The sequence below is a fragment of the Protopterus annectens genome, chromosome 1.part2 (genome assembly GCF_019279795.1).
Source record: "Protopterus annectens isolate FY-2018-M chromosome 1.part2, PAN1.0, whole genome shotgun sequence".
Lineage (NCBI taxonomy): Eukaryota > Metazoa > Chordata > Ceratodontiformes > Protopteridae > Protopterus > Protopterus annectens.
The window spans coordinates 708,959,453-708,982,174 of NC_056727.1; the positions used below are offsets into that span (position 1 = coordinate 708,959,453).

At 45.1% G+C, this 22,722-nt stretch overlaps 1 protein-coding gene across 1 annotated transcript in view; it reads right to left on the reverse strand.

The window, feature by feature from the left end:
* Positions 1–22,722, reverse strand: part of SPAST (spastin) — a 2,490,626-nt gene that overhangs the window by 823,393 nt on the left and 1,644,511 nt on the right. The window contains exon 11 of the mRNA XM_044058595.1: positions 18,478–18,557. Coding sequence (XP_043914530.1) covers positions 18,478–18,557 — 80 coding nt within the window. The remainder of the gene's footprint in view (positions 1–18,477; positions 18,558–22,722) is intronic.

Here is a 22,722-nt window from a genome sequence, read left to right on the forward strand (position 1 = left end):
AAGAGACCAGACAGAATCCTGGCAGCACCTAAGAATAGACCACACTGGAGTAAAGGAGTACTGTTAATGCCATTGTCATAATGGCGGCCACTAAAAATGGTAGGACACAGTTCCTCTGTCCATCCCCCTAACAGGGAGTTTAGGGTGCTGGATATGTTTGGCATGTCTATGCAGCAGCAACCTTTGCCCTTAGGTCACTGAATTATTTGGTATTTGGCACATTTTATGAAACGCCAGAGGGATTTAATCAAAGAACTTTCCCGATCCCTCTCTGGGACCATATCCTCCAAGGTAGGGAATACCATTTCCTTGCAATTGTCTACCCTTCAGTCTATTTCAAACTCATCCATGAGGCTTATCTCCCACACTGCTGATGGTACCTCACGAGCAGTGGGTTCAGGCATTTCCATTAGAAGACATGCCTAGATGCACTTATGTGATTTTGTGGAATCCTTTAAATCTCCTTTTGCTAATGCTCGCTTCGACGGAACTTCCTTATTTGGCCCCAAAGTTAAAGACACTCTCTCTAGGTGTGAGCAGAAAGGAAAAACCCTATCTGCTGTAGGCATACATTTTTCAACTCCTCACCAGACCTTTTCTAGGAACCAACGAGGCAGACAGAAAATGTGGTTCAAGAAATCCCAGAGCTCCTTCCAAGATCCACATGGAGACAGTTCCCCCGGGGTGGGGTGGGGGACTCGCATAGAAGACACCATTCCCTAAGGTAGATGTGGACTGCATAAAGTACAGTTTTGTACCTACCATAAATGTAGATGTTCGAGGATCCCCATTGCTGCAGTCCTTACTATTGGGTATAGTCCGCATCCAGTCGGCCCGAATACCAGAGTATAAGGCTGACGTCGGTCAGGGCGCATTAGACTGACGTCAGTACGTCAGGGTACTAATGCGCATGACCGACGTCATATCCTCAGTCTTTTCTTGCCCCAGATGTCAGAAGACCCTAAAAAGACAAGGCCCAAAATACCTGCACCAAAAATATGTACAATATATACAAGAATATATACAACAAATATAAGCATGTAACCTCACCTACACAACCACCCCTAAACACAGAGGGAAGGAGGGAGGGTAATTGGACTGCAGCAATGGGGATCCTCGAACATCTACATTTATGGTAGGTACAAAACTGTACTATGTTCTTCGTTCCCCATTGCTGCAGTCCTTACTATTGGGTAGAATCCCAAAGCAGAGGTAAGGGAGGCTGGCAAATCATAAAGAAGCAGGAGCTGACAACATGCCTTGCAAAACAGCTGTGGCAAAACCAGCCCTAGACTTAGAGTAGATAGGAAGGTGATAATGCTTAGAGAAAGTATGCACTGAACTCCAAGTAGCTGCTTCCAAAATATCCTTAGTTGCCACCCCTTAGAAATGCTGTTGAAGTGGCAGTAGCCCTAGTGGAATGAGGCCTAATCCCAGCTGGAATCTCCTTGCCATGATGGGAATAACAAAATGCAATGCAAAAGCCAATCCACCTAGAAATAGTTTGTTTTGACACAGGCTTGCCCTCTTGAACTCAAAGCAAAAGAAACAAACAACTGCTGAGACTGCCTGAAATCCTTAGTCCTGCTTAAATAATAACGCAATTGCCTGTGTACATCTAAAGTGTGCAAAATCTTTTCCCCTTTATTTTGGGGGTCTGCATAAAAGTAGGCAAATGAATAGTTTGGTTTAAAGCCACACTAGAAACCACCTTAGGCATAAAGGAAGGATTAGTGCGTAATGATACCCTATCCTTATGGAAAATCAAAATGGCTCTACTGCCATAAGGGCCTGCAACTCAGACACCCTTCTTGCAGAAGTAATAGCCAACAGAAAAGCAGTCTTCCATGACAAGTATTTCAATTCAGCAGTAGCCGCAGGCTCAAAAGGTTGTAGAGTAAGTTTTTCCAACACAAAATTGAGATCCCAAGCAGGAGTAGGAGCTCTCATTGGGGGTCTTATATTCTTTGCCCCTCTAAGAAACTGCTTGAACAAAGGATGCGAAAACAATGGTGGGTCACAATCATAATGAGCTGAAATTGCTGCAGCATGAATCTTAATGGAAGAGAAGGACAAACCTTTGTCCAATAACTCAGTAAGATATTGAAGAGCCACACTCAAATTAGGCTCAGAAACCTGCAAATTCTTTGCTGTACTCCAAAATAAAAATCTCTTCCATTTTTCTCGTACACTTTCCTTGTACTAGGTCTTCTAGCTTCCATAATCACATTTAAAACTTGTTGAGGAAGTTGAGACCTGCTGTGTTTCAACACAGAATATGCCAGGCTGTTAGATGAAGAGAGTGAAGCTTGACATTGAGCAGATGACCATCCTTCTGAGATAACAGATGAGGAATCAGAGGTAAAGGCCATGGAGGCTTCCTTACCAGACTCCGTAGTAGTGGGTACCAGTGTTGCCGAGGCCAATCTGGAGCTATCAAAATCATCCTTGGCCTGTCTTGTCTGACCTTTAATAGTACCTTTGGAAGAAGAGGCAGAGGAGGAAAGGCATACACATGAAGGTTTTTCCAACTGAAAGACAGAGCATCCACTTTCCAAGCTGTGTGATGAAACCCCTTTGTGCAATACTGTGGCAGCTGGTGGTTTAGTGGAGAAGCGAACAGATCTATGTCTGGAGTTCCCCATGACACTGTCAATTTTGAAATACATGAAGATCCAGTTTCCACTCGTGGGGATCCATGATTTGTCTGCTTAACACATCTGCTAAGGAGTTCTGTGCTCCGGCAGAAACCTTGCCTGAAGAGTTAGTTGCAAGCTTAGCGCAGTCTCCCATAAAATCATTGCTTGCCTGCATAGAGGATAAGAATGTGTTCCCCTTGCTTGTTGATGTACCACATGACAGTTGTGTTGTCTGTTAGAATCAACACCTGCCCTGGAAGAAGTAACTCCTTGAAAGCCATTAATGCAAACTGGACTGCTAACATCTCCTTCATGTTGATATGTAGATGCTGTAGTCTGGCAGGCCACTTGTCTTGTATCCACTTTCCATTTAGATGAGCTCCCCAAGCAATGTCCGAGGCATCTGTCGTTAAAATCTGACTCGCCTCTGGCGGGTCACAGAGAGTCCCTTGTTTAGGTGACATTCCTGAGCCCACCACAAAAATTCTTTTTGAAGGCAAGGTATTATTTGAATGACAGTGTCCAAATCCTGGCAGTGCTGTGTCCATACATTTTGAGATACCATTGTAGCTTCCTCATATGCAGTTTGGCATTGGGAAGCACCAGAATACAAGATGCCATGAACCCTAATGCTTGAAGGACTGTCCTTGCAGTCAGCACGGACTGATGAGATAGTTGATGGAAGTAAAGTGATAGACTCTTTTGTTTGTCCGGGGTTAAAAGGCCATCTGGGCTGCTGTATTCAGTCTCACACCCAGAAAGCACATGTCTTGAGAGGGTACTAGACTGGACTTTATTTCGTTCACAGAATACCCTAGGCATCTTAGCACTGCTATGACATATTCCAGATGCTGTAGAAGGTCTTCCTTTTCTTGAGCCAGAATCAGGCAGTCGTCCAAGTAAGGATAGATTTGAATTCCTTGAAGCCTGAAGTAAGCTATCACTGGAGCCAGAACCTTTGTGAATACTCTGGGCAGTAGATAAGCCAAAGGGCAATGCAGAGAACTGATAATGAGAATTTCCAGCTCGAAACCGCAGATACTTCCTGCAACTTAGCCTTATAGGCACATGAAGGTAAGCTTCCTTGAGATCTAAAGTTACCATCCAGTGATCTTTGCCCAGCAGAGGTAAAAGCTGTTGTAACGTCAACATCTTGAACTTGGGAATGTCCAGAAAAGTGTTGAGGAGAGATAAATCCAAAATTGGTCTCCACGTGTTCCCCTTCTTTGGTACTAGGAACAGGCGAGAATAAAATCCTAGGCCCCTTTCTGATACAGGGACTGGCTGAATGGCCCCCATCTGGAGTAACTGAGAAACTTGCTTGTGAGCCTCTTTTCTTTGTGGAGGAGGAACGTCTGGCATGCCTTTGAAAGGGGCATTGTATGGAAATAAAATCTGTAACCGTGGTGAATGATATCCAACACCCATTTGTCTTGAGTAATTAAATCCCAATTTTCTTTGAAAAGAGACAGTCTTCCTCCCAAAGGAGCTGCCAGGAGAGAATCTACTGGCAGCTGAAAAGACAGGTCATTGGGTCTGTTTACGAAAGGACTGACCCCTGCCCTCACCAGAAGTCTGAGCAGGTGAACTCCCTGTTCTAGGCCTAAAAGAACCCTGAGCCCTGCCCCTACCACGTCTAGACCTACCCCTAGACTGGGAATCATAAGCAGGATATGTCCACCCCTTAGCAGGCCAATTTCTACTAAACTTGGTGGCTGCACCTGCAAAAATCTTTAACAGTTTGCATAGACTTAGCTTTGTCCTCCATTTTCTTTAAAACTGCTTCCACAGGCGATCCAAACAACACATCAGACTGTAAAGGAGCATCCAAAATCCTTGTCTTAACATGCTCAGCTAAATTCTGATCCTTCAACCAGGCATGCCTGCGAAGAACAGAACTAGTAGCAGCCACCCTCGAGGAGGCCTGTACAGCATCAAAACCACATTGCAAAGAATGCTTACCCACTTGTTCAGACACATGAACCAAATCCAGCAATTCTTTACACTCAATACCTTCCGCCAAAGCATCCACCTTAGATTTTAATTGTGAAAGGAGATAAGTCTGATATTTTAGCATGTGAAACTGACAATTCAATGCTCTCATGGCTAGAGTGGAAGAAGTATACACTTTCTTTCCCCACCTATCCAAAGCCCTTGCCTCTTTATCAGTGGGAACAGGATTTTTAATCACAGAAGCTTTAACACCTTTAGGCCCTTGAGAAATAGTTTCTGGGTCCGCCCTAGGACTCTTAAACAAATACTTATGAGCTTTGGGCACCCTATAATACCTATCAGGCTTAACAGGAGCAGGAGGCAAAGAGTCTGGGTTTAGGGAAGCCTCTGCAAAAACATCTTCCACCACATTCAACACAGGAGGAATAGCTAAGGGCCTATGCTGGGGTAAAAACAAGAATTCCCTAAGCCTTTTCCTGGAATCAGAGTAATCCTGGCCTTCCCATTTAAAGTGCTCCCTCATGGAATGCAGAGTCTCTGAAAATGAGAAATCCTCAGGAGGAGAAGCTGTAGGAGTGGAATCATCCACATCAGAATCAGAATAAGTAGGATACTCCTGCAAGTCTTCCGCAGAAGACTCTGAAGCCTCTGAACACTGTTCAAAACTATCAAACTCGGTTCCACCCTAGGCCTCTTATCAGGCGGGGCATAGAACCTCTAATCATAGTAATCAAATCTTCTGCCATTTTAAGCATATGTTTCTTAGGTACAGAACCCGAAATGCTAGGAGAAGCCCCACTGAAGCTGAACTAGGCCTACCTCTCAAAGAAGTTTTGGCAACAGAAGGAGAGGCTCTAACTACCTTGGGAAGAGAGGGAAGAACAGTTACCTGAGAAGCCCCTCAGCCTGGCCTACCTCCTGAGAAGGCACATCCTGTAACAGTAAAGTTTCTGCCTGAGACTCCATGGAAACTCCTGGCAAAACCTCTGGCTCCACTGAGCCTTCTAAAGAACCGACGTCCGGGACTGCCGGTTCATCAACCCTAGGCTTCGCTGTTTTGTCCTTGCGCTTCTTGGGCGAAGCGGGCGTCGGAGCATCCGACGGCATTTTATAATTGCAACTTTTCCCAAACACTAACCTGGCACAGTCTAACCTCCTCTTAATAGTGCGTTTGTTAAACCTAGCACAAGAGCGGCAACCAACAACGTCGTGCTCAGGCCCTAAACAAGGTATACACAAGGTATGGTAATCCCTATGAGGTATCTGTTTCCCACAAGAAATACAGTTATTCACTTTTTCTGACATCCGGTTAAATACTGAGGCAAGAAAAAACCAAAATGTTCCCCAACGGGGTACTTAGCCAACTCTGTTTTGGTCTGAAACTCCGGTTTCGGAAATATTTCAGAACGCCAACCTGCACTCGCAAAATTGCTTCTGCATCGGACCATGCGGCAAAAAAGACTGAGGATATGACGTCGGTCATGCGCATTAGTACCCTGACGTACTGACGTCAGTCTAATGCGCCCTGACCGACGTCAGCCTTATACTCTGGTATTCGGGCCGACTGGATGCGGACTATACCCAATAGTAAGGACTGCAGCAATGGGGAACGAAGAACATCTAGGGAACTAGGGATACCTTCTCTGACAGATCCCATCAGTGCTCCTGCTGAAAGGAGGCCTGACAGTCCATCTCTGGAGGCAGTCGGGGGTCATTTATCCCTGCACCAGGGAGACTGGCTAGAAATTACAAAAAATTCATGGGTGCAGAGGATAATATCCAGAGGTTATACAAAACCATTTTCCCATTCACCTCCTGTAGTATCAAACAAAATTCCCGATGTTGCACCCACTCAGAGGGAAGAGCAGCACTAGAAATAAATAAGCTGCAAAAAAAAAAAAAGTCGTCATCCAAGAGGTCTTCCCAGACCAGATAGAATCTGAAACCTTTTCAGGATTTTTTCTAGTGCCAAAAAAATGACAGGGGACTAGAGACCAGTCTTGGATCTCAGCAAACTAAATAAACTGGTTCAACGTACAAAGTTTCAGATGGTCACCATTCAGTCCATTCTGCCTTTTCTGCACAAGAACGACTGGATATGCTCAAAAAAGCTTTAGGATAGATACTATCACATAAAAATGAGCAGACAATTCCAAAGATAGTTATACTTCTGGTTGAGAGCTGGTCATTACCAATTCAGAGCACTGCCCTTTGGTCTCACCACAGTCCCAAAGGTGTTTACCAAATGCATGGCAGTAGTAACAGCTCACATTCCAAGTGTTTCCATATCTGGACAACTGGCTCCTGACTGCTCCGACCAGGCATCAGCTAATTCAAATACAGGATTACTTACTCCAGCTGTGCTCTCTTCTGGGGATTTCTGTCAATTACAACAAATCTCAACTCATTCCAACTCAAGACTCAAATTCATTGGTGCTCTGTTCAATACAGTCACTCAAACAGCTTCTCTCCCTCAGTCTCTCTCTCCGATTCAAACAGTTAATTTCCTGGTCAAAAAGATCATTCAAAGTCCTTCTCTTTCAACTCGTCTGGTACTCCAAGCACTGGGATCCATGTCAGCAGCAATCACTGTTGTACCACTGGCAAGGTCCCATGTAAGAATCATTCAATGGATATTTGCAACACAATGGTCTATTCTCCAACAACTATTATCCAGTCAAGTCAAAATAACACAAGCTTACAAAAATTACCTTCTATGGTGGATCCACTCCAATCAAATACAAGCAAGCCGTGCCTTTGTTCTCCATCAACCAAAGGCCACAGTGACCATGGAAGCCTCTCAGACTGGGTGGTGGAGACACTTCGTGGGAAGGACTATTCAAGCACATGGTCTGATGAAGACGCCTACATGCATATCAATCTCCTGGAGATGAGACATATCCTCCTAGTGTTGTAGGCCTTCCAAGACACTGTCCCAACCGGACAGACAATCTGTCCGTAGTCTGGTATATCAACAGACAAGGGGGAACCAGATCTTCCTCTGTCGAGAAGCTATGTATGGCAAAGGGTGATCCCATCCAATTGCTTTTGGATAGCAGTTCACATCCCAGGAAAGTTAATCATTATTGCAGACAAGCAGCTCTATTCTGATGCCTCACAAGTGGTCTCTCAACATGAAGATGGCAGAGAGCATTTTCCATCGATGGGGCCAACCATGCTACAATCTTTTTGCATCTCCCCTCAAGTGCAGCAGGTTCTTTGCCCTGATCCCCCCAGTGGAGGAGTCCCCAAAGGATGGTCTACTAAATGCTTAGCCCTATAGTCTCCTTTACGCTTTTACCCCCCACTACCCCTCATTCCCAAATTTCTCCAGAAAGCATCATTATTGAAGAGCACAGTTATCCTCATTGTCCCTTAATGGCATCATCTTCTACATCTCCCCTGGATTCTGCATCCAACTCCAGACCTACTGTCTCACCTGACAGACATGATTCATCCGGACATTTTAGGCCTCAAGTTGACTGCATGGTTTCTCCAGTTCTGTTGATTGCTAGACAGCTCAGGCTCTCCTCCCCTGTGTGTCACATTATGTTATCCCACAAAGCTTCCAAGAGAAAAGTGTAAAAAGTAAATGGAAAAGATTTGTTTTTTGGGCACATAAAAAGAATTTAGAAGTGGGATGTGGATATAATGGTTAAGATGCTTACCTTACAGACACAAGTTGCAGGGTTTGATTGCTACATGGGGTAAGTGGCTAAGCTTAAAATGACTCACAAGAGCAGTTAGCTTAGTACTAATCTATAAACCTAAAAGGGCCAAGGAATGAAACTGACTAGCAGCATGAAAATTAGTAATTGCAGCTAACTGAAGGTTGATGGTAGAGAAGCTAGCACTTTTCTTAAACAGGGTACTAAGAAAAAGCAAAATATCTGAGACTGGTGCTGAGAAGGGGTCACTTTTCCTACTTGTAGCCCAAACAGCGAACCGTTTCCACTTGCTTGTGTAAACTTTCACAGTAGAAGCCTTTTGCAAGACTAGAACTATGCTGCAGACTAAAGTGAGCCTGGATGGTCTTGCTACGTTTGGAAGTGGAGAAACCAAGCAGTCAATCTGACAGCATGAAAATTTGGGTGCCACATTCCTGATGGGTGAGAGAGAAGGTCCTGTCTGGGCTCCAGTATCCATGGAGGATATTTCAGATGAGACCGGGGGAAGGGGAACCATACCTGTCGGGGCCAGAAGGGGGCAAGGAGGTTGACTGAGCTCTTCAGCCTGCTTGCCTTCTGAAGAAACTTCGGAATAGTGGAAGAGAGGGATAAGCATACAGGAGACCCGGGGCCAATCGTGCACCACAGCATCCCTTGGAGACTCCCCAGGAGGGTGGATCAGAGCGAAGAACTTGCTGCATTTGTTGTTGAGGGGAGAGGTAAATAGAATACAGCAAGGTTGATCCCAGAGTTTGAAGAACATGTTCACCGCTAACTGACTGAGGGACCCACTTGTGTGGAATCAGGACCAATCTGCTGAGTCAGTCCACAAAGTCATTGGCTTTCCCCAGCATGTGCACTGCAACAAGAAGGCAGTCCAAAGACAACACCCATTCCCCACATCCTAATGGCCTCCTTGCACAAGGGGTATGAACAGGTTCCTCCTTGCTTGTTGATGTACCAAACTACAGACATGTTGTCAGTGTGAAGTGCAACAGTCCCCAAGGGGACAGCATCCTGAAAGGATTGCATGTTAGGAGAAAAGCTCTCATCTCTAAGACACTGATATGCAATCTGGTCTCGGGGGGCCACATTCCTTGGACCATCTTCCCATTGTAATACCCTCCCCACCAAAACTGGGAGGCTTCCCTGGTCACTGTGACTATTGGAGTGGGGGGTTAAGAAGGGTCTGCATAAGAGGAGACTGTCTGACTGAATCCACTAGTTGAGGTAACATTTGCACATTGCTGTCAATCTGATGGGAAAAGATAGCGGATGATAGAGAATGGACCACTGTACTGTCAATATCTACTGAAGAATCCACATGAAAAACCTTGCTACAGGGACTAAAAATTACTGCTGACAAGGATCCCAAGCTTGCAAGACTAACCACACAGGAGGAATAAGAACTCCTGCACTTGATTCCTCGGTGCTCTTATGTGGTGGCAAGGGAAGAGAAGCTATTTGATCCCTTTATTTTAGCTGTGTTCCTATGAATTCTAGCTACTGCACATGAGTCAGATTGGATTTGTCTAGGTTTACAGTGTTGCCCAGGGAGTGTGAAATTTGGACTAAGTGATATCTGGCTTGGAAAAGATGGCTTGTGGGGGCGGTAAGGAGCTATTCATCTTAAGCATGGAAACACCTGGAATCCTTGGAGTTTCATGTGAGCTGCTACAACTGGCACGCATTTGGTGAACACCCGGGTGGGGGGGTTGTGATGAGCCTAAAGGGAAGGGCCCTGAACTGAAAATGATCGGCTGCCAGCTGAAAGCCCAGGTATCTCCTGGAGCGCCTGTCTATTTTGATGTGATAGTACACATCCTTGAGATCTAGTGGCAGAATGGACTGAACTGTAACCATTCGGAATGTCAACTTCTGTACACAGTAACTCAACTTGCTTAGATCCAGAATGGGTCTTAGCTCCCCTGCCTTTTTTGGCACAAAAAAGAAGCAGGAGTAGATTCTGAATCCTCTTTGTTCGGTTGGGACCTCTTGGATGACTTTGCAGCAGTTTTTGAAGCTCCTGTGCTGCCTGCTCCCTCTGACTGGGGGGGGGGGGGGGGGGGCACATCAACGAGTTTCTTGTAGGTGTTTGGAGGGGGAAGGAAAAAGGGGGATGTAGTAGCGTCTGGATATTATGCTTTGCACCCAGGGATTTTGAGTCAAGGGGTCCAGGCTTCTGAGTGCAAAGCAAGTAGACCCAGACTGCCACCACAGATGGACAGTCTGGCAGCGCTTCAGGAGTGCTGGTAGGGCTGGTCAGAGAAGGTGTCTCTGAAGCCTTGGTTTGTTGGATCCCTTCTGCCTCTAGGGGAGTGCCTACTATTAAACCCTCTTCCTCTGCCTCTATAGGAGGGTTCCCCACACGGGTCTCGAAAAGGCCCGTAGGGTTTATAAAACCACATTTTCTTGTCTCCATGCTTGTTCCTGGAGAAGGACCTCTGAGGCGTAGAAAATTTGATTCTTACAGCAGAAAGTCTTCCCCTCCTTTTCACTGCGGGTGAATGTGTCTAACAGACTGTCCAAGCAATGAAGAGTGATCCATAGGGGGCATTCACAAAGGACGCTTTAAAAGACACTGCAAAATCACAGTCTCATCCAGGCATGCCTCCTTAGGGATAGACCTGAATGAGCAGCTCATGAGGTACCTTCCATTGTATGGGAAGTTAGCCTCGTTGAGGAACTAGCGACAGATGATGGTGTGGCCAGCTGGGGAGAAAGTTTCTTAAAGTCCTCTGCAGACATGGACTCAGAGAGAAACTGAAAACTCCTTGATCAGATCTCTCTGCAGCCAGGTAAAGTGAGCATGGTAATTTAACAACCTCAGCGCAAAAGTGGCTGAGGCGTAAATGCACTTTCCAATCCTGTTCAATGCTCTATACTCCTTGTTAGGCAGATGGATAATGGCGGTCTCCTCTACCAATTCTTTTCTAGTGACTGCCACCACTACAATGGCATAAACTAGAGGACCCTTACTCGAAGTTGTCTGGTTCCTTCCATGCCCAGCGGAAAACCAAGTCAACTAGGTCACCCACCGGGGAGGAGGGGTCAGTCAGGTCGCAGATGGGCCTTCCTCGAATGCCTCCAAGAGCAAAGACTCCTCGGAAGGAGAAGGTTGGCCAGACCACCCACCCATGTGCTTCAGGATTTCCAGAAGGTCTCTGAAGGAGAAGTCATCAGGTGGGGATCCTTCCCCTTCAATGAAGTCCGTATCTTTGGTCAATGACTCCATGGGGGAGTGAATGTGCCTCCTTTTGCAAGTCTTCTGGGGGACTTTCTCAGTGGGGTGCTCTGGGGAAATATCGAAAGAAGGGGATCCCCCCCTGGGCAGAGAGGCCCTGGAGGCTGCTCAGAATTGGTTGACTCAGGACAATGAATGGGCGTCAAGGCCCTGGCCCGAAGCTGGTACAGGGGTGGACTGCAGGACATGTGGTGACAATTCTCTAACTCAGGAGAAAACCATCTCCACTACCTGAAAAGCCGACGGACTGGGAGAGGCCCTCAGTCTCTCCTGAAGCCAAAGTCACAAGGTAAAAGTGGCTAGGACTCGCACCATATCCATGGCCTCCAGAAGGAATCAGACCTAAACTCTCAAGGGCTGAGGTGCCCAAGGGAAGAGATGGCTACAACAAAGACAGAGTTGATCCCCTCCCCCAGACCAGACACCGACAACTGGGCTCAGAGATCCGCTCTGCTCCATGGGAATAGGAACACGGCTGATCAAGGGTATTATCAGCATAGAGGAACAAAGTTTCCTCTGCACTGAATCAGACATACATGGTTGTCCCGAAACCTGTAACTCCGAAGCTGAGGGTCAGATCAGAGGAGGAATCTGGATAGTATGGCCCGGATAGGTCACGGATCTGATAGGATAGGGGACAAAGCAGACACTACCCCCAATCTGGATCTGGCCCTTGAGTACTCTCATCCTATGTCTGCCTCAGACCAGCTTCTAGAGGATCTTGAAGAAGCCAACAAGGGAGGATGTTAGTGCTTAAACTTAACTGAATGGGTAGGAGACTTGCTCTGAGCTCTTTGATCCAGTCAATGGATCCAACACTGGAGCCAACGACAAAGGAGGTGACAAGGTTTTAACTTCCCCTGGATCAGAGGATGCTGGTGGATCAGATGGAGCAGGCACTTTGGATCAGAGCAGGTTGGCTCCAAAGTTTTCTTAGTCTTGGCCTTCGGTTCCAGAGGCTATCTCAGGGAGGCAAGGAGAGACCTCCTTTTTGCTTCTATTGAGAGGAAGAAGGTGGGGAAGCCAAGGAAAGGATCTGAGCCTCAAGAGCCGAAGTTGGGAAGAAAAACCCTCAAGATTAAATTATTTCACCTGTCCCCAAGAGCTTGCGGATTGAAAGAAGCGCATACCACACAATCAGTTTTTAGGTGATCCACACCTACACAATACACACACTCCTTGTGGGCACCCTGACTAGAGATTTTATGCCCACAAGAAGTGCAACGCCTGAACCCTGGGGAAGGTTCATCAGAAAAGATAATAATGGGACTGCCAAAGCCAGCCAAAACACAATGGACACTGTAAAGAGAGAGACGTCTAAGAGCTATAACACACTCCAACTGAAACAAACATTTTCTTTTCTATTTTGTAACAGGAAGAAAGGTTGTAGAACAAGACCACTCACATGCACACATGCATACAAGAAAAGAAACTAACCAATGAGGGAAGATATCACTTACAGAACCCACAAAAGATACAACACACAGTAGCTTTGAAATACAATGAAAACTACCACAGTTCAAGAGCACAGAGATCCACATCCGGATGCTGCAACTGCAAATGAGATATGAAGTGCTTGGTTGGGTGTAATGCATTAGGGGTAAGGGGGAGGAGCTCAAGTCTGGAGAATGTGGTCGGGCTGGATCAGAGACCCTATCATGAGGAGGAATTACGACAACATCAGATCAAGTGCTTCAGAGTGGACAGAACTTGATGGGGTCTCAGGAAAGGATGGGTTAGGAGATCCTGACTGGGCTTCAGTATCCATGGGGGATACTTCAGATGAGACCAGAGGAAGGGGAACAAAATCTGATTAGGCCAACAAGGGACAATGAGGGTTACAGTGCTCTTCAACCATTGGGCTTTCTGAAGAAATTTTGGGATCAACTGTAAGGGAGGATAAGCAAAGAGGAGACCAGAGGGCCAATCATGGACTACATCATTCCTCAGGGACCCCCTGGGTGGGCGTATCAGCATGAAGTATTTGCTGCACTTATAATTCTGAGGAGAAGCAAAGGGATCGCAGCAAGGGAGACCCCAGTGATCGAAAATCTGATTCGCTACTGTTTGATTGAGGGACCACTTGTGGGGTGTCAGAATGGAACTGCTGAGTTTGTCTACCAATGCAATAGTTTTCCCCAGTATGTGAGATGCAATGAAAAAGCGGTGTAAAGAGATCTCTCATTCCCAAACCCTCATGGTCTCTGCAGAGGGGCTAAGAACCAGCTCCTCTTTGTTTATGTACCAGACTGACATGTTGTCTGTGTTAATTGCAATGGTCTCCTAAGGGAGAATGTCCTGAAAGGCTTGGAACAAGAGAAGGACTGCCCTCATCTCAAGAACACTGATATGCGGTCTAGTCTCTAAGGAAGTCCATATGCCCTGGACCATCTTACCTTTAAAATGCCCCCCCCCCACCTTGCTGGGAAGTGTCTGTGGTTGAGTGAAGAATGAACAGTCTGCTGAGTGACAGATATGAATCCACCATCCCAGGTGGGTTCTGCAAGCCTTTGTCAACTTGATAGGAACAGATAGAGAATGGTGAAGTATAGACCACTGCACAGCCAAGGTCCAATGGAGAACACGTATATAGAACCTCACCAGGGGAACTATTATGGCAGCTGCATTACCATCCAAGAGCTCGAAGAACAAGCCTGGCACGCTTAAAGCCTTTTCAATAATGTGTAAAGCCGAGGGACTGGGAGAACCCCTGTCAAACTGCATCAGGACCGAAGTCCTCAAAGAAGACATGACAACGGCCTTGGATCCACAAGCTCACAGACTGAATCGGGCCCATGCTGACAACCAAGACACAGAGTGGGAGAGACGGCTTCGACAAAACTGGAGATGGAACTCTACCCTTGGATCAGACCTCTACATCATCGATCCAAGAAGCTCTGATCTAAAGATCTCAAAGCAGAGGTGGTCAAGGGAACCGTCGGAGTAGAGAAAGTAAAAGTCTTTGTGCCGGATATCAATTTTCTCGGGTGGCTAAAGTCCTAGGACTCCAAAACCGAGGGTTGAATCACAGAAGGAGAGTCTATGATGGCAGCAGCACTCATAGACCCAGGAGACGATAGAGCCGACAAACCCCCATCTGCATCTCAGCCATGGTAATCTTCCTCACCATCCTGTACACATCATATTCTGAGGCACTTCTGGAGGATCTGGATGAAGCTACAGAGGAAGGACGGGACTGGCGCGGGGTTTGCAGGATCTTCGTACGAACCATGGGTAAGAGACGCCAGTTCTCAAAGCCGAAGTCCTGGGTTCTGAAGATGAGCTACAGGGTAATGGAGAGCTTGAAGCCTGATCCAACCTCCTCTGATCCGAGGAATGTGCAGGATCCGAAGGGGTAGAGATAATCACCGATCCAAAGTTGGATCCAAAGGAAATGATGTCTTCAGCATAGCCCAGATGGATCCGAGAGGCCTTTTAGATCCACTGGAGCAGAACCTAGCCTCAGAGCAGATGCATCCGAGGACTTCAACATTTTTGATGGAGGTTCTGATGAAGCCTTGGAGTGCTTATTCGGGTGCTTCTTCAGGTCTGTAACAGAACCTGTCGACATGCTCAGGGGGTGAAGCCCATGGTGAAGAAGAGGAGGAAGGCAGAATCCCTTTCAAAATCAGTTTATTTCACCTCCCAGCGATAGCCCTGGGGTTAACCTCTTCACAAAAAGCACACCGAGACTGTAGGTGTGCCACTCCTAGACGATAAATGCATTTATCATGAGAGTCTAGTGTGGAATTTTATGTCCACGCACTGTTCTTTATTTAACATTTGTTTGCCAGGACAGTCCAACTGGACAAGTGTCCGTTTTCAGCGGTGTCCTGGGGAGAAAAACTCCGTAAGTTTACAGAGAAGAAAAATTTACATAAGAGACCTTACAGAGTAGTATATACAGATTGTAGACTTTACAGCAGTTAGTATACAATAAAATAACAGGATATTACCCCTTTTGGTTGAAAATACAAGTGTACAAAATATATAATGAGAGTAGATAAGAACCTGGAAGAGCATTTCAAGATATTTCACAATTGAATAAGAGTAAATAAATGTTTAAGTTTCCATATATACATGCAAGTAAATATATATATAAATATATACACACACGCACACACACACATATATATATATATATATATATATATATATATACACATACACACACAAAAGCACATATATACAAAAGCACATATATACACACACACACATATATATATATATATAATATATATATATATATATATATATATATATATATATATATATATATATACACACACACACACAAACACTCATATATAGGTTATTGCTCACACATGGAGAGGTATAGTGTGTGTTTGTGTTGTCCAGGACAGATAGGGTGTAGAAGTGAGTGAGTGGATGAGGCTTCAGGGGGTCAATTACAGTTACAAAGATGGTTGATGAAGAGGTATGTTTTAAGTAGGCTGTTGGAGGGTATGGACTTTTGCAGTCTGAGGTCAAGGATAAGGTTGTTCCACATTTTTGCTATTTCATGGGCAAACAGTGATACCCAGGAGTTGTTTTTCCATGTGATGGTTTTGATTAAGGCTTTGTTGGAGGACCAAAGTTGTCTATTTTAATTGTAGAAATTCAGCATGCCAGTCAGGTCAGGGGTTTTCTAGGGATAGTACAGAATTAGATGAGCTAGGCTGAGTTGATGGTACCTTAATAGGTTTGGAAATTCAAGCCAGTGCAAGGCTTGTAGGGAAAGGCAGTGATGGGATTGTGATTGGGCATTGGTAGCAAATCTGTCGATTTTGTTGTAACAGATGGAAAGTTTATTAAGGTTAGTTTTGTAAAGATTAGTTAGAATTGGGGATGCATAAAGTAGAGTATCTAGGAGGTGGGTCCCGGCTATTGCAATTCGAGAGTCATTGGTTAGATAACTTTTACAGTGATAGAGGGAACCTAGCTTTTTGTGGACTTTAGTGATGGTCATGAGCTTTGTGAATTTGTGTTGCTGGTCAATGGTAACTCCTAGGAGTTTAGTCTCAGTGACAGGGGTGATTTGGGTTTTGTTGTCAGAGTGTCTAGAGAAGGTAAGGTTGCTAGTTTTAGTAGAGTGGAATAGCATTAGTTGTGTTTTCTTGATATTTAGTATGAGTTGTTAAGCCAGTTCTCTATTTCAGAGAAGGCTTTCTGGGATTTTTGTTGGAGAAGTTGGATGCAGAGCATATGTGAGTTGTGTCATCAGCGTACTGGACTATGTCGGCTTTAGAGGTAGCTGAGTGGAGTTGGTCTGTAAAGATATTAAAAAGAAGGGGTCCTAGGATTGCTCCTTGCAGCATGCCAAATGAGGTTGTGAGTGGGTGGGGATAGAGAGTTATGCAATTTGATAGACTATTGGCGGTTATCTAAAAAGCTCAAACCAGAGCAGGGTAAGGGTGTTAAGGATGAGGTCAGAGAGAGAGACAAGACAGTAGTTTACTATGTGAGACTGTGTCGAATGCCTTGGATAAGTCTAGGAAGGTAGCTGAGACTAATTTACCTAGATTCTTGCGGGAGAGTGTAGTATTGGTGAATTTGAGTAGGGCAGTGGTGGTGCTGTGGGATGGGCGAAATCCATGTTGGATTGAGGAGAGAAGGTTGTTGGTGAGGAGACAGGAAAGGAACTGGTGATGAATACATCTTTCTAGGATCTTAGCGGTGGGAGAATTGCAATTGGTCGATAGTTGGAAAAGTCTAGGGAGGGGCCACCTTTGTGGAGTGGTATGACATATGAGGTTTTTCACAGTGATGGAACAGTGTGTTCAGTGATGGATCTATTTATTAGAATTGAAATGGGATCAGCTATAGCTGTGGATGCAATCTGGAGGTATTTGGCAGGAAAGGTTTTCTTAAAACCTGCAGGTTTAGCCATAACTACATTTCTAATCTAACAAGAACTACCAACACTACTAATGCAAGTGAAAGCACTACAACACTAGTCTAACTATAAAAATGATTACAACTACAATAACCCTAATTGCTGAAACAACTAAGAGAAAGTTCAAACTCTAACCTTAACTAACCTAGACAGCGTACCTAATGCCAGTGATGTGATCAGCTCTGTGGGCGGGAGGAAGAAAAAGGCAATAAATCTAGAGAAAAAGAACACACATCTGCAAAACCAGAGAAGAACTGAAATTAGAAACAAGCACTGGACAGCACATCCAACATGAATGCTGGCAAACAAGATCTGAGGAAGCTGTGCTTAGTACAGGGGATTGTGGGTAAAGGGAAGAGCTCGAAGCTGAAGTCTGTAGCAGACAGCCAAGTTGGACCCGAGGATCGGATCCATAACCCATACATGAATCAGAACGAGGTGGACAACATCAGATCCTGTTATTCTAAGTTTATAGGAGCAATATTTAAAATCTATACCTATTTTTGGGATGTTCATAGATTAGTACTAGACTAACTGCCCTTGTGGGCCATTTTAAGCCTAGCCAATTACCCCATGTGAGAATCAAATCCTGTACCTTTTGTCCGTAAGGTAAACCACCTTAATTATGCCATCCTCCCACCCTTCGTCCCCCCATTATTTTTGACTTTGTCCAGATTTCTTGCACCAAGAGATTGAGAGGTATGGAGACTAGACACACTTTAGGGATACCTAAAAGCTATGGAAGTCAGACTAAAATGACAAACATCAGTTTACAGCTTAATTCTCACTGATAAGGAATTGCACTGCAACAGTGTTCTTTTCTTTCATAACTGCACTGTGTGTATTCACTGCGGTTTCACACAGCTTCTCATATCACCTACATTGAGCAGCTAAGCCACACCATCAACAGTGTGATGCCACCCAATATGAAATCCAATGCTTTTGAAGTAAACAAACCATTTTAAAGCACACTATCTGGTGAACTTAAAAAGGGATGCAGTGCAAGCAAAGATTAAAAACAGCAACAGAGACGACAAAGCAAACCCTAATTAACAATACTGCACATTAATAAACTACCTTAGAACAGCTCCATCCAATTCTTGCGGTCTGTTGGTTGCTCCCATTACTAATACTCTGTCATCTATAGAAGACTGTACCTATACAAGCAAAAAAAAAAAAAAAAAAAAAAAAAAAAAACAGAAAAAGTTAAGGCGATGCAAACGTTGAAAAGTACATTTGTGTACACTTACCATAAATGTAGATGTTAGAGTGTCTTCACTGTTGTAGTCATCACTGTAGGGTTCTTCCTGCCGGCAAGCAGTCCTCGGTCGGCCAGAATCCCAAAGTCTGGGTCCGGCATCGGCTGTTCAGTCATGCTCCCAGACGTCAGAGCGCCAGGGGTACAAAGCTGCCAGCTGACGCCATGTTCTCCAGTTTTTCTTGCCCCAGATGTCAGGTGCCCAAAAGTGAAGGCTAATAGTAAAACAAAAATGTAACATACAACAAACCCCATACCCTGTAGCAAATACACCTCAGAAGAAGGGTGAAGTAGGAAACCACAGTAATAAAAGTATAAGAGGGGACAGGAGGGTGGGTAACCCAGACTGCAACAGTGAAGACACACTAACATCTACATTTAAGGTAAGTGTACACAACTGTACTATGTTCATCGTGTTTCACTGTTGCAGTCATCACTGTAGGGTTGAATCCCAAAGCTGAGATAAAGGGTGGTGGTTATAGAGTAGAAGGGGTGGCTAGAAGGCCCAGCAAGACTGCAGAAGCAAAGCCTGCCCTAGACTTAGAATAAAGAGGGAGGTTATAGTGCTTAGAGAAAGTATGCACTGAACTCCAAGTTGCAGCTTCCCTGAGAAAGGCAGCTGAAGTAGCAGCAGATCTGGTAGAGCGAGTCCTAACTTTTCCTGGGATTTGCTTTCCATGATGAGAGTAACAAAATCTGATTCCATGAGCAATCCATTTTGAAATGGTCTGTTTTGAAATAGCTTTGCCTTGGGAATTTGCTGCATAAGAAACAAACAGTTATTCTGTTTTCCTAATATCCTTGGTTCTGTCCAGGTAAAAATGAAGCTGCCTGTGCACGTCCAAAGAATGCAAGATCCTCTCCCCCTTATTTTGTGGGTTAGTGAAAAAAGTTGACAGGTGAATAGTTTGGTTTAGAGCCACTTTAGAAACCACTTTAGGCATGAAAGTAGGATTAGTCCTTAAAGACACCCTGTCTTGAAGAAAAATAATATAAGGTTCCACAGCCATGAGTGCTTGTAACTCTGAGACTCTCCTGGCTGAAGTCAAAGCCAGTAGGATAGCTGTTTTCCATGATAAATACTTTATATCAGATGTGGCAGCAGGCTCAAAAGGAGGTAGAGTAAGTTTTTCCAGAACATAGTTGAGGTCCCATGCAGGTATGGGTGGTGTCCTAGGGGGCCTTAAATTCTTTGCTCCTCTGAGATATTGTTTCAGAAGTAGATGTGAAAAGATTGGAGGATCTGTACTGTAATGGTGCAGAGACAGCTGAGGCATGTATTTTTATGGAGGAGAAGGATAAACCCTTATGTAACATGTCTGTCAGGTAATGTAAAATCAATGGAATATTAGGAATGAGAGGATCTGAATCCTGAGCATGCATCCAGGTGCAAAATCTCTTCCATTTACCCTCATAAGATTTTCTAGTGCTAGGGCGTCTGGCTTCTAAGATGACATCCATGACCTGTTTGGGAAGGGTTGGATTAATCATAGACCCTGAATACGCCAGGCTGAGAGTTTTTATACGAGAGTGCAGAACCTGGCCCTGGTGTTGGGACAAAAGATTTGGAATTTGAGGTAGAATCCAAGGAGGCTCCTGGAATAGGTTCATCAGTGTTGAGTACCAAAATTGACAAGGCCAATTTGGGGCCAGTAAAATCATCTTGGGTTTGTCCTGCTTTATCTTTAATAACACCCGTGGAAGAAGAGGTAGAGGAGGAAAGGCATACCCAGAGAGGTTCCTCCAACTGAATGAGAGAGCATCCACTTTCCATGCTAGTTTGTGATATGTCCTTGTGCAAAAAATCTGTAACTGGTAGTTGAGGGGGGATGCAAATAGATCTATGTCCGGGCAGCCCCAGGCTTCTGTAATCATCTTGAATATTTGGGTGTCTAGCATCCACTCGTATGGGTCTGACAGGTTCCTGCTCAGGCTGTCTGCCAGAACATTTTGTTTCCCTGGCAGGAACTGAGCTTGTAGGTCCACTTTGCATGCTAGAGCTGTGTTCCATAGAGTCATGGCTAGTCTGCAAAGCGGGTAGGAGTGTGAACACCCCCTTGCTTGTTTATGTACCACATAACTGTGGTGTTGTCTGCCCGTATCAGTAGTTGCCCTGGCTGTAGAAGATCCTTGAAAGCCAAGAGGGCATTCTGCACAGCTAACATCTCTTTTAAATTGATATGTAGGTACTTCTGGTTCTCTGTCCAAAAACCTTGCAGGCCTTTCCCCTGCAAGTGGGCTCCCCATGCGTAATCCGAGGCGTCCGTGGTTAACACTTGGTTGGCTGGAGGCAGACTGAAGGCTTTCCTTTTGTTTTGAAGACATGCCATGGTCCACCAATGGAACTCCTTTTGCAGGCAAGGCAAGACAGCAATCTGTGTGTCTAGACTGTGACAATGTTGGGACCATACGCTTTTTAGGTACCATTGTATTTTTCTCATATGCAGTCTTGCATATGGTATGAGAAGGATGCAGGAGGCCATGTAACCCACAGCCTGCAGGAATTTCCTTGCAGTTAGCTGAGACATTGACACCAGGGTTTTGAAAGTTGAAGCCAGCTGAAGTTGTTTTTCGGATGTCAGGAATGCCATCTGGGTTGTTCTGTTTAGAAGAGCACCCAGAAAAGTTATCTGTTGTGTGGGTGTCAAATTTGACTATGTTCACAGTGAATCCCAGGTACTTGAGTAGATTTTGAACAAATTCCAGGTGCCGGAGTAAGACATCCTTGCTGTCTGCTTGAATTAGGCAATCGCCCAGGCAAGGGTAAATTTGAATTCCCTTGGGTATGCAGTAAGCTACTACTGGTGCCAGGCACATGTTGAAGACCCTGGGCGCAGTAGACAAGCCAAAGGGCAGCGCAGAGAATATGTAATATTTTGAGCCGGCCTTGAACCAGAGGTATTTTCTGCACTCCTGTTTGATAGGGATGTGTAGGTAAGTCTCCTTTAAATCCAATGTCACCATCCATGCATTTTTGCTCAACATTGGCAGGAGCTGCTGTAGAGTAAGCATCTTGAACTTTGGTATCTCCAGGAAAGTATTTAAGACTGACAGATCCAGGATGGGTCTCCAAGAATTTTGTTTTCTGGGAACTAGAAAGAGCCTTGAGTAAAAACCTTGCCCAGTCTCCAATAGTGGAACCGGTTCTATGGCCCTCATAGCCATGAGGGATCCCCACCTGGTTTAATGCCTCCACCCATTGGTGTTTTGGTAGGTCTGGCCATCAGTTTGGTTTTGGCAAGGTATGAAAGTGGAATTTGTAACCTCTTGAAACTACATCCATAACCCACTTGTCTTGGGTTATGCAAGTCCAATTTTGGTGAAAAAGAGTGTTTTCCTCCTAAAGGGGCTTCCAGGAGAGAGGTTCCTGGAGCCATGCAGGGGGAGTCATTGAGCCTGTTTCCTATAAGACTGAGGTCTGTCTTCTCCACCCCTGGGGGTGGAAGCAGTCCACTGTCTAGGTCTGTAAGAGGTCTGCGCTTGGGTCCTCCCTCTGGTGCGCCTATATTTACCCCTCTGAGGCCTGTCCGAGCTGGGAAAGGACCAATTTTTAGTTGGCCAATTTCTGCTAAATCTTGGGGGCTGAACTTGTAAGAAATCATTAACCATTTGCATGGATTTTGCCTTATCCTCCATTTTCTTCATCACCTCTTCAGCCTTAGACCCAAACAAAACATTATGTTGAACAGGAGCATCCAGTAACTTTGCTTTCACTTGATCAGGCAAGTTTTGTTCCTTTAACCAAGCATGCCTTTTAATGACTGTGCCAGTGGCAGCCGCCCTGCATGAAGCCTCTAAGGCATCAAAACCACAGTGTAAGCCATGCTTCCCCACCTGCTCAGTAGCATGCATCAAATCGTGTAATTCCTTATTATCTGCACATGCAGAAATGGTACCTAGCTTTTGTTTCATAACAAACAGGAGAAACTGCTGATATTTTAGCATATGGAATTGACAATTTAAAGCCCTAATGGATAAAGTAGCAGAAGTGTACACTTTTTTGCCCCATCTCTCCAAAGCCCTAGAATCCTTATCTGACGGAACAGGGTTCTTAGCAGAGGCGG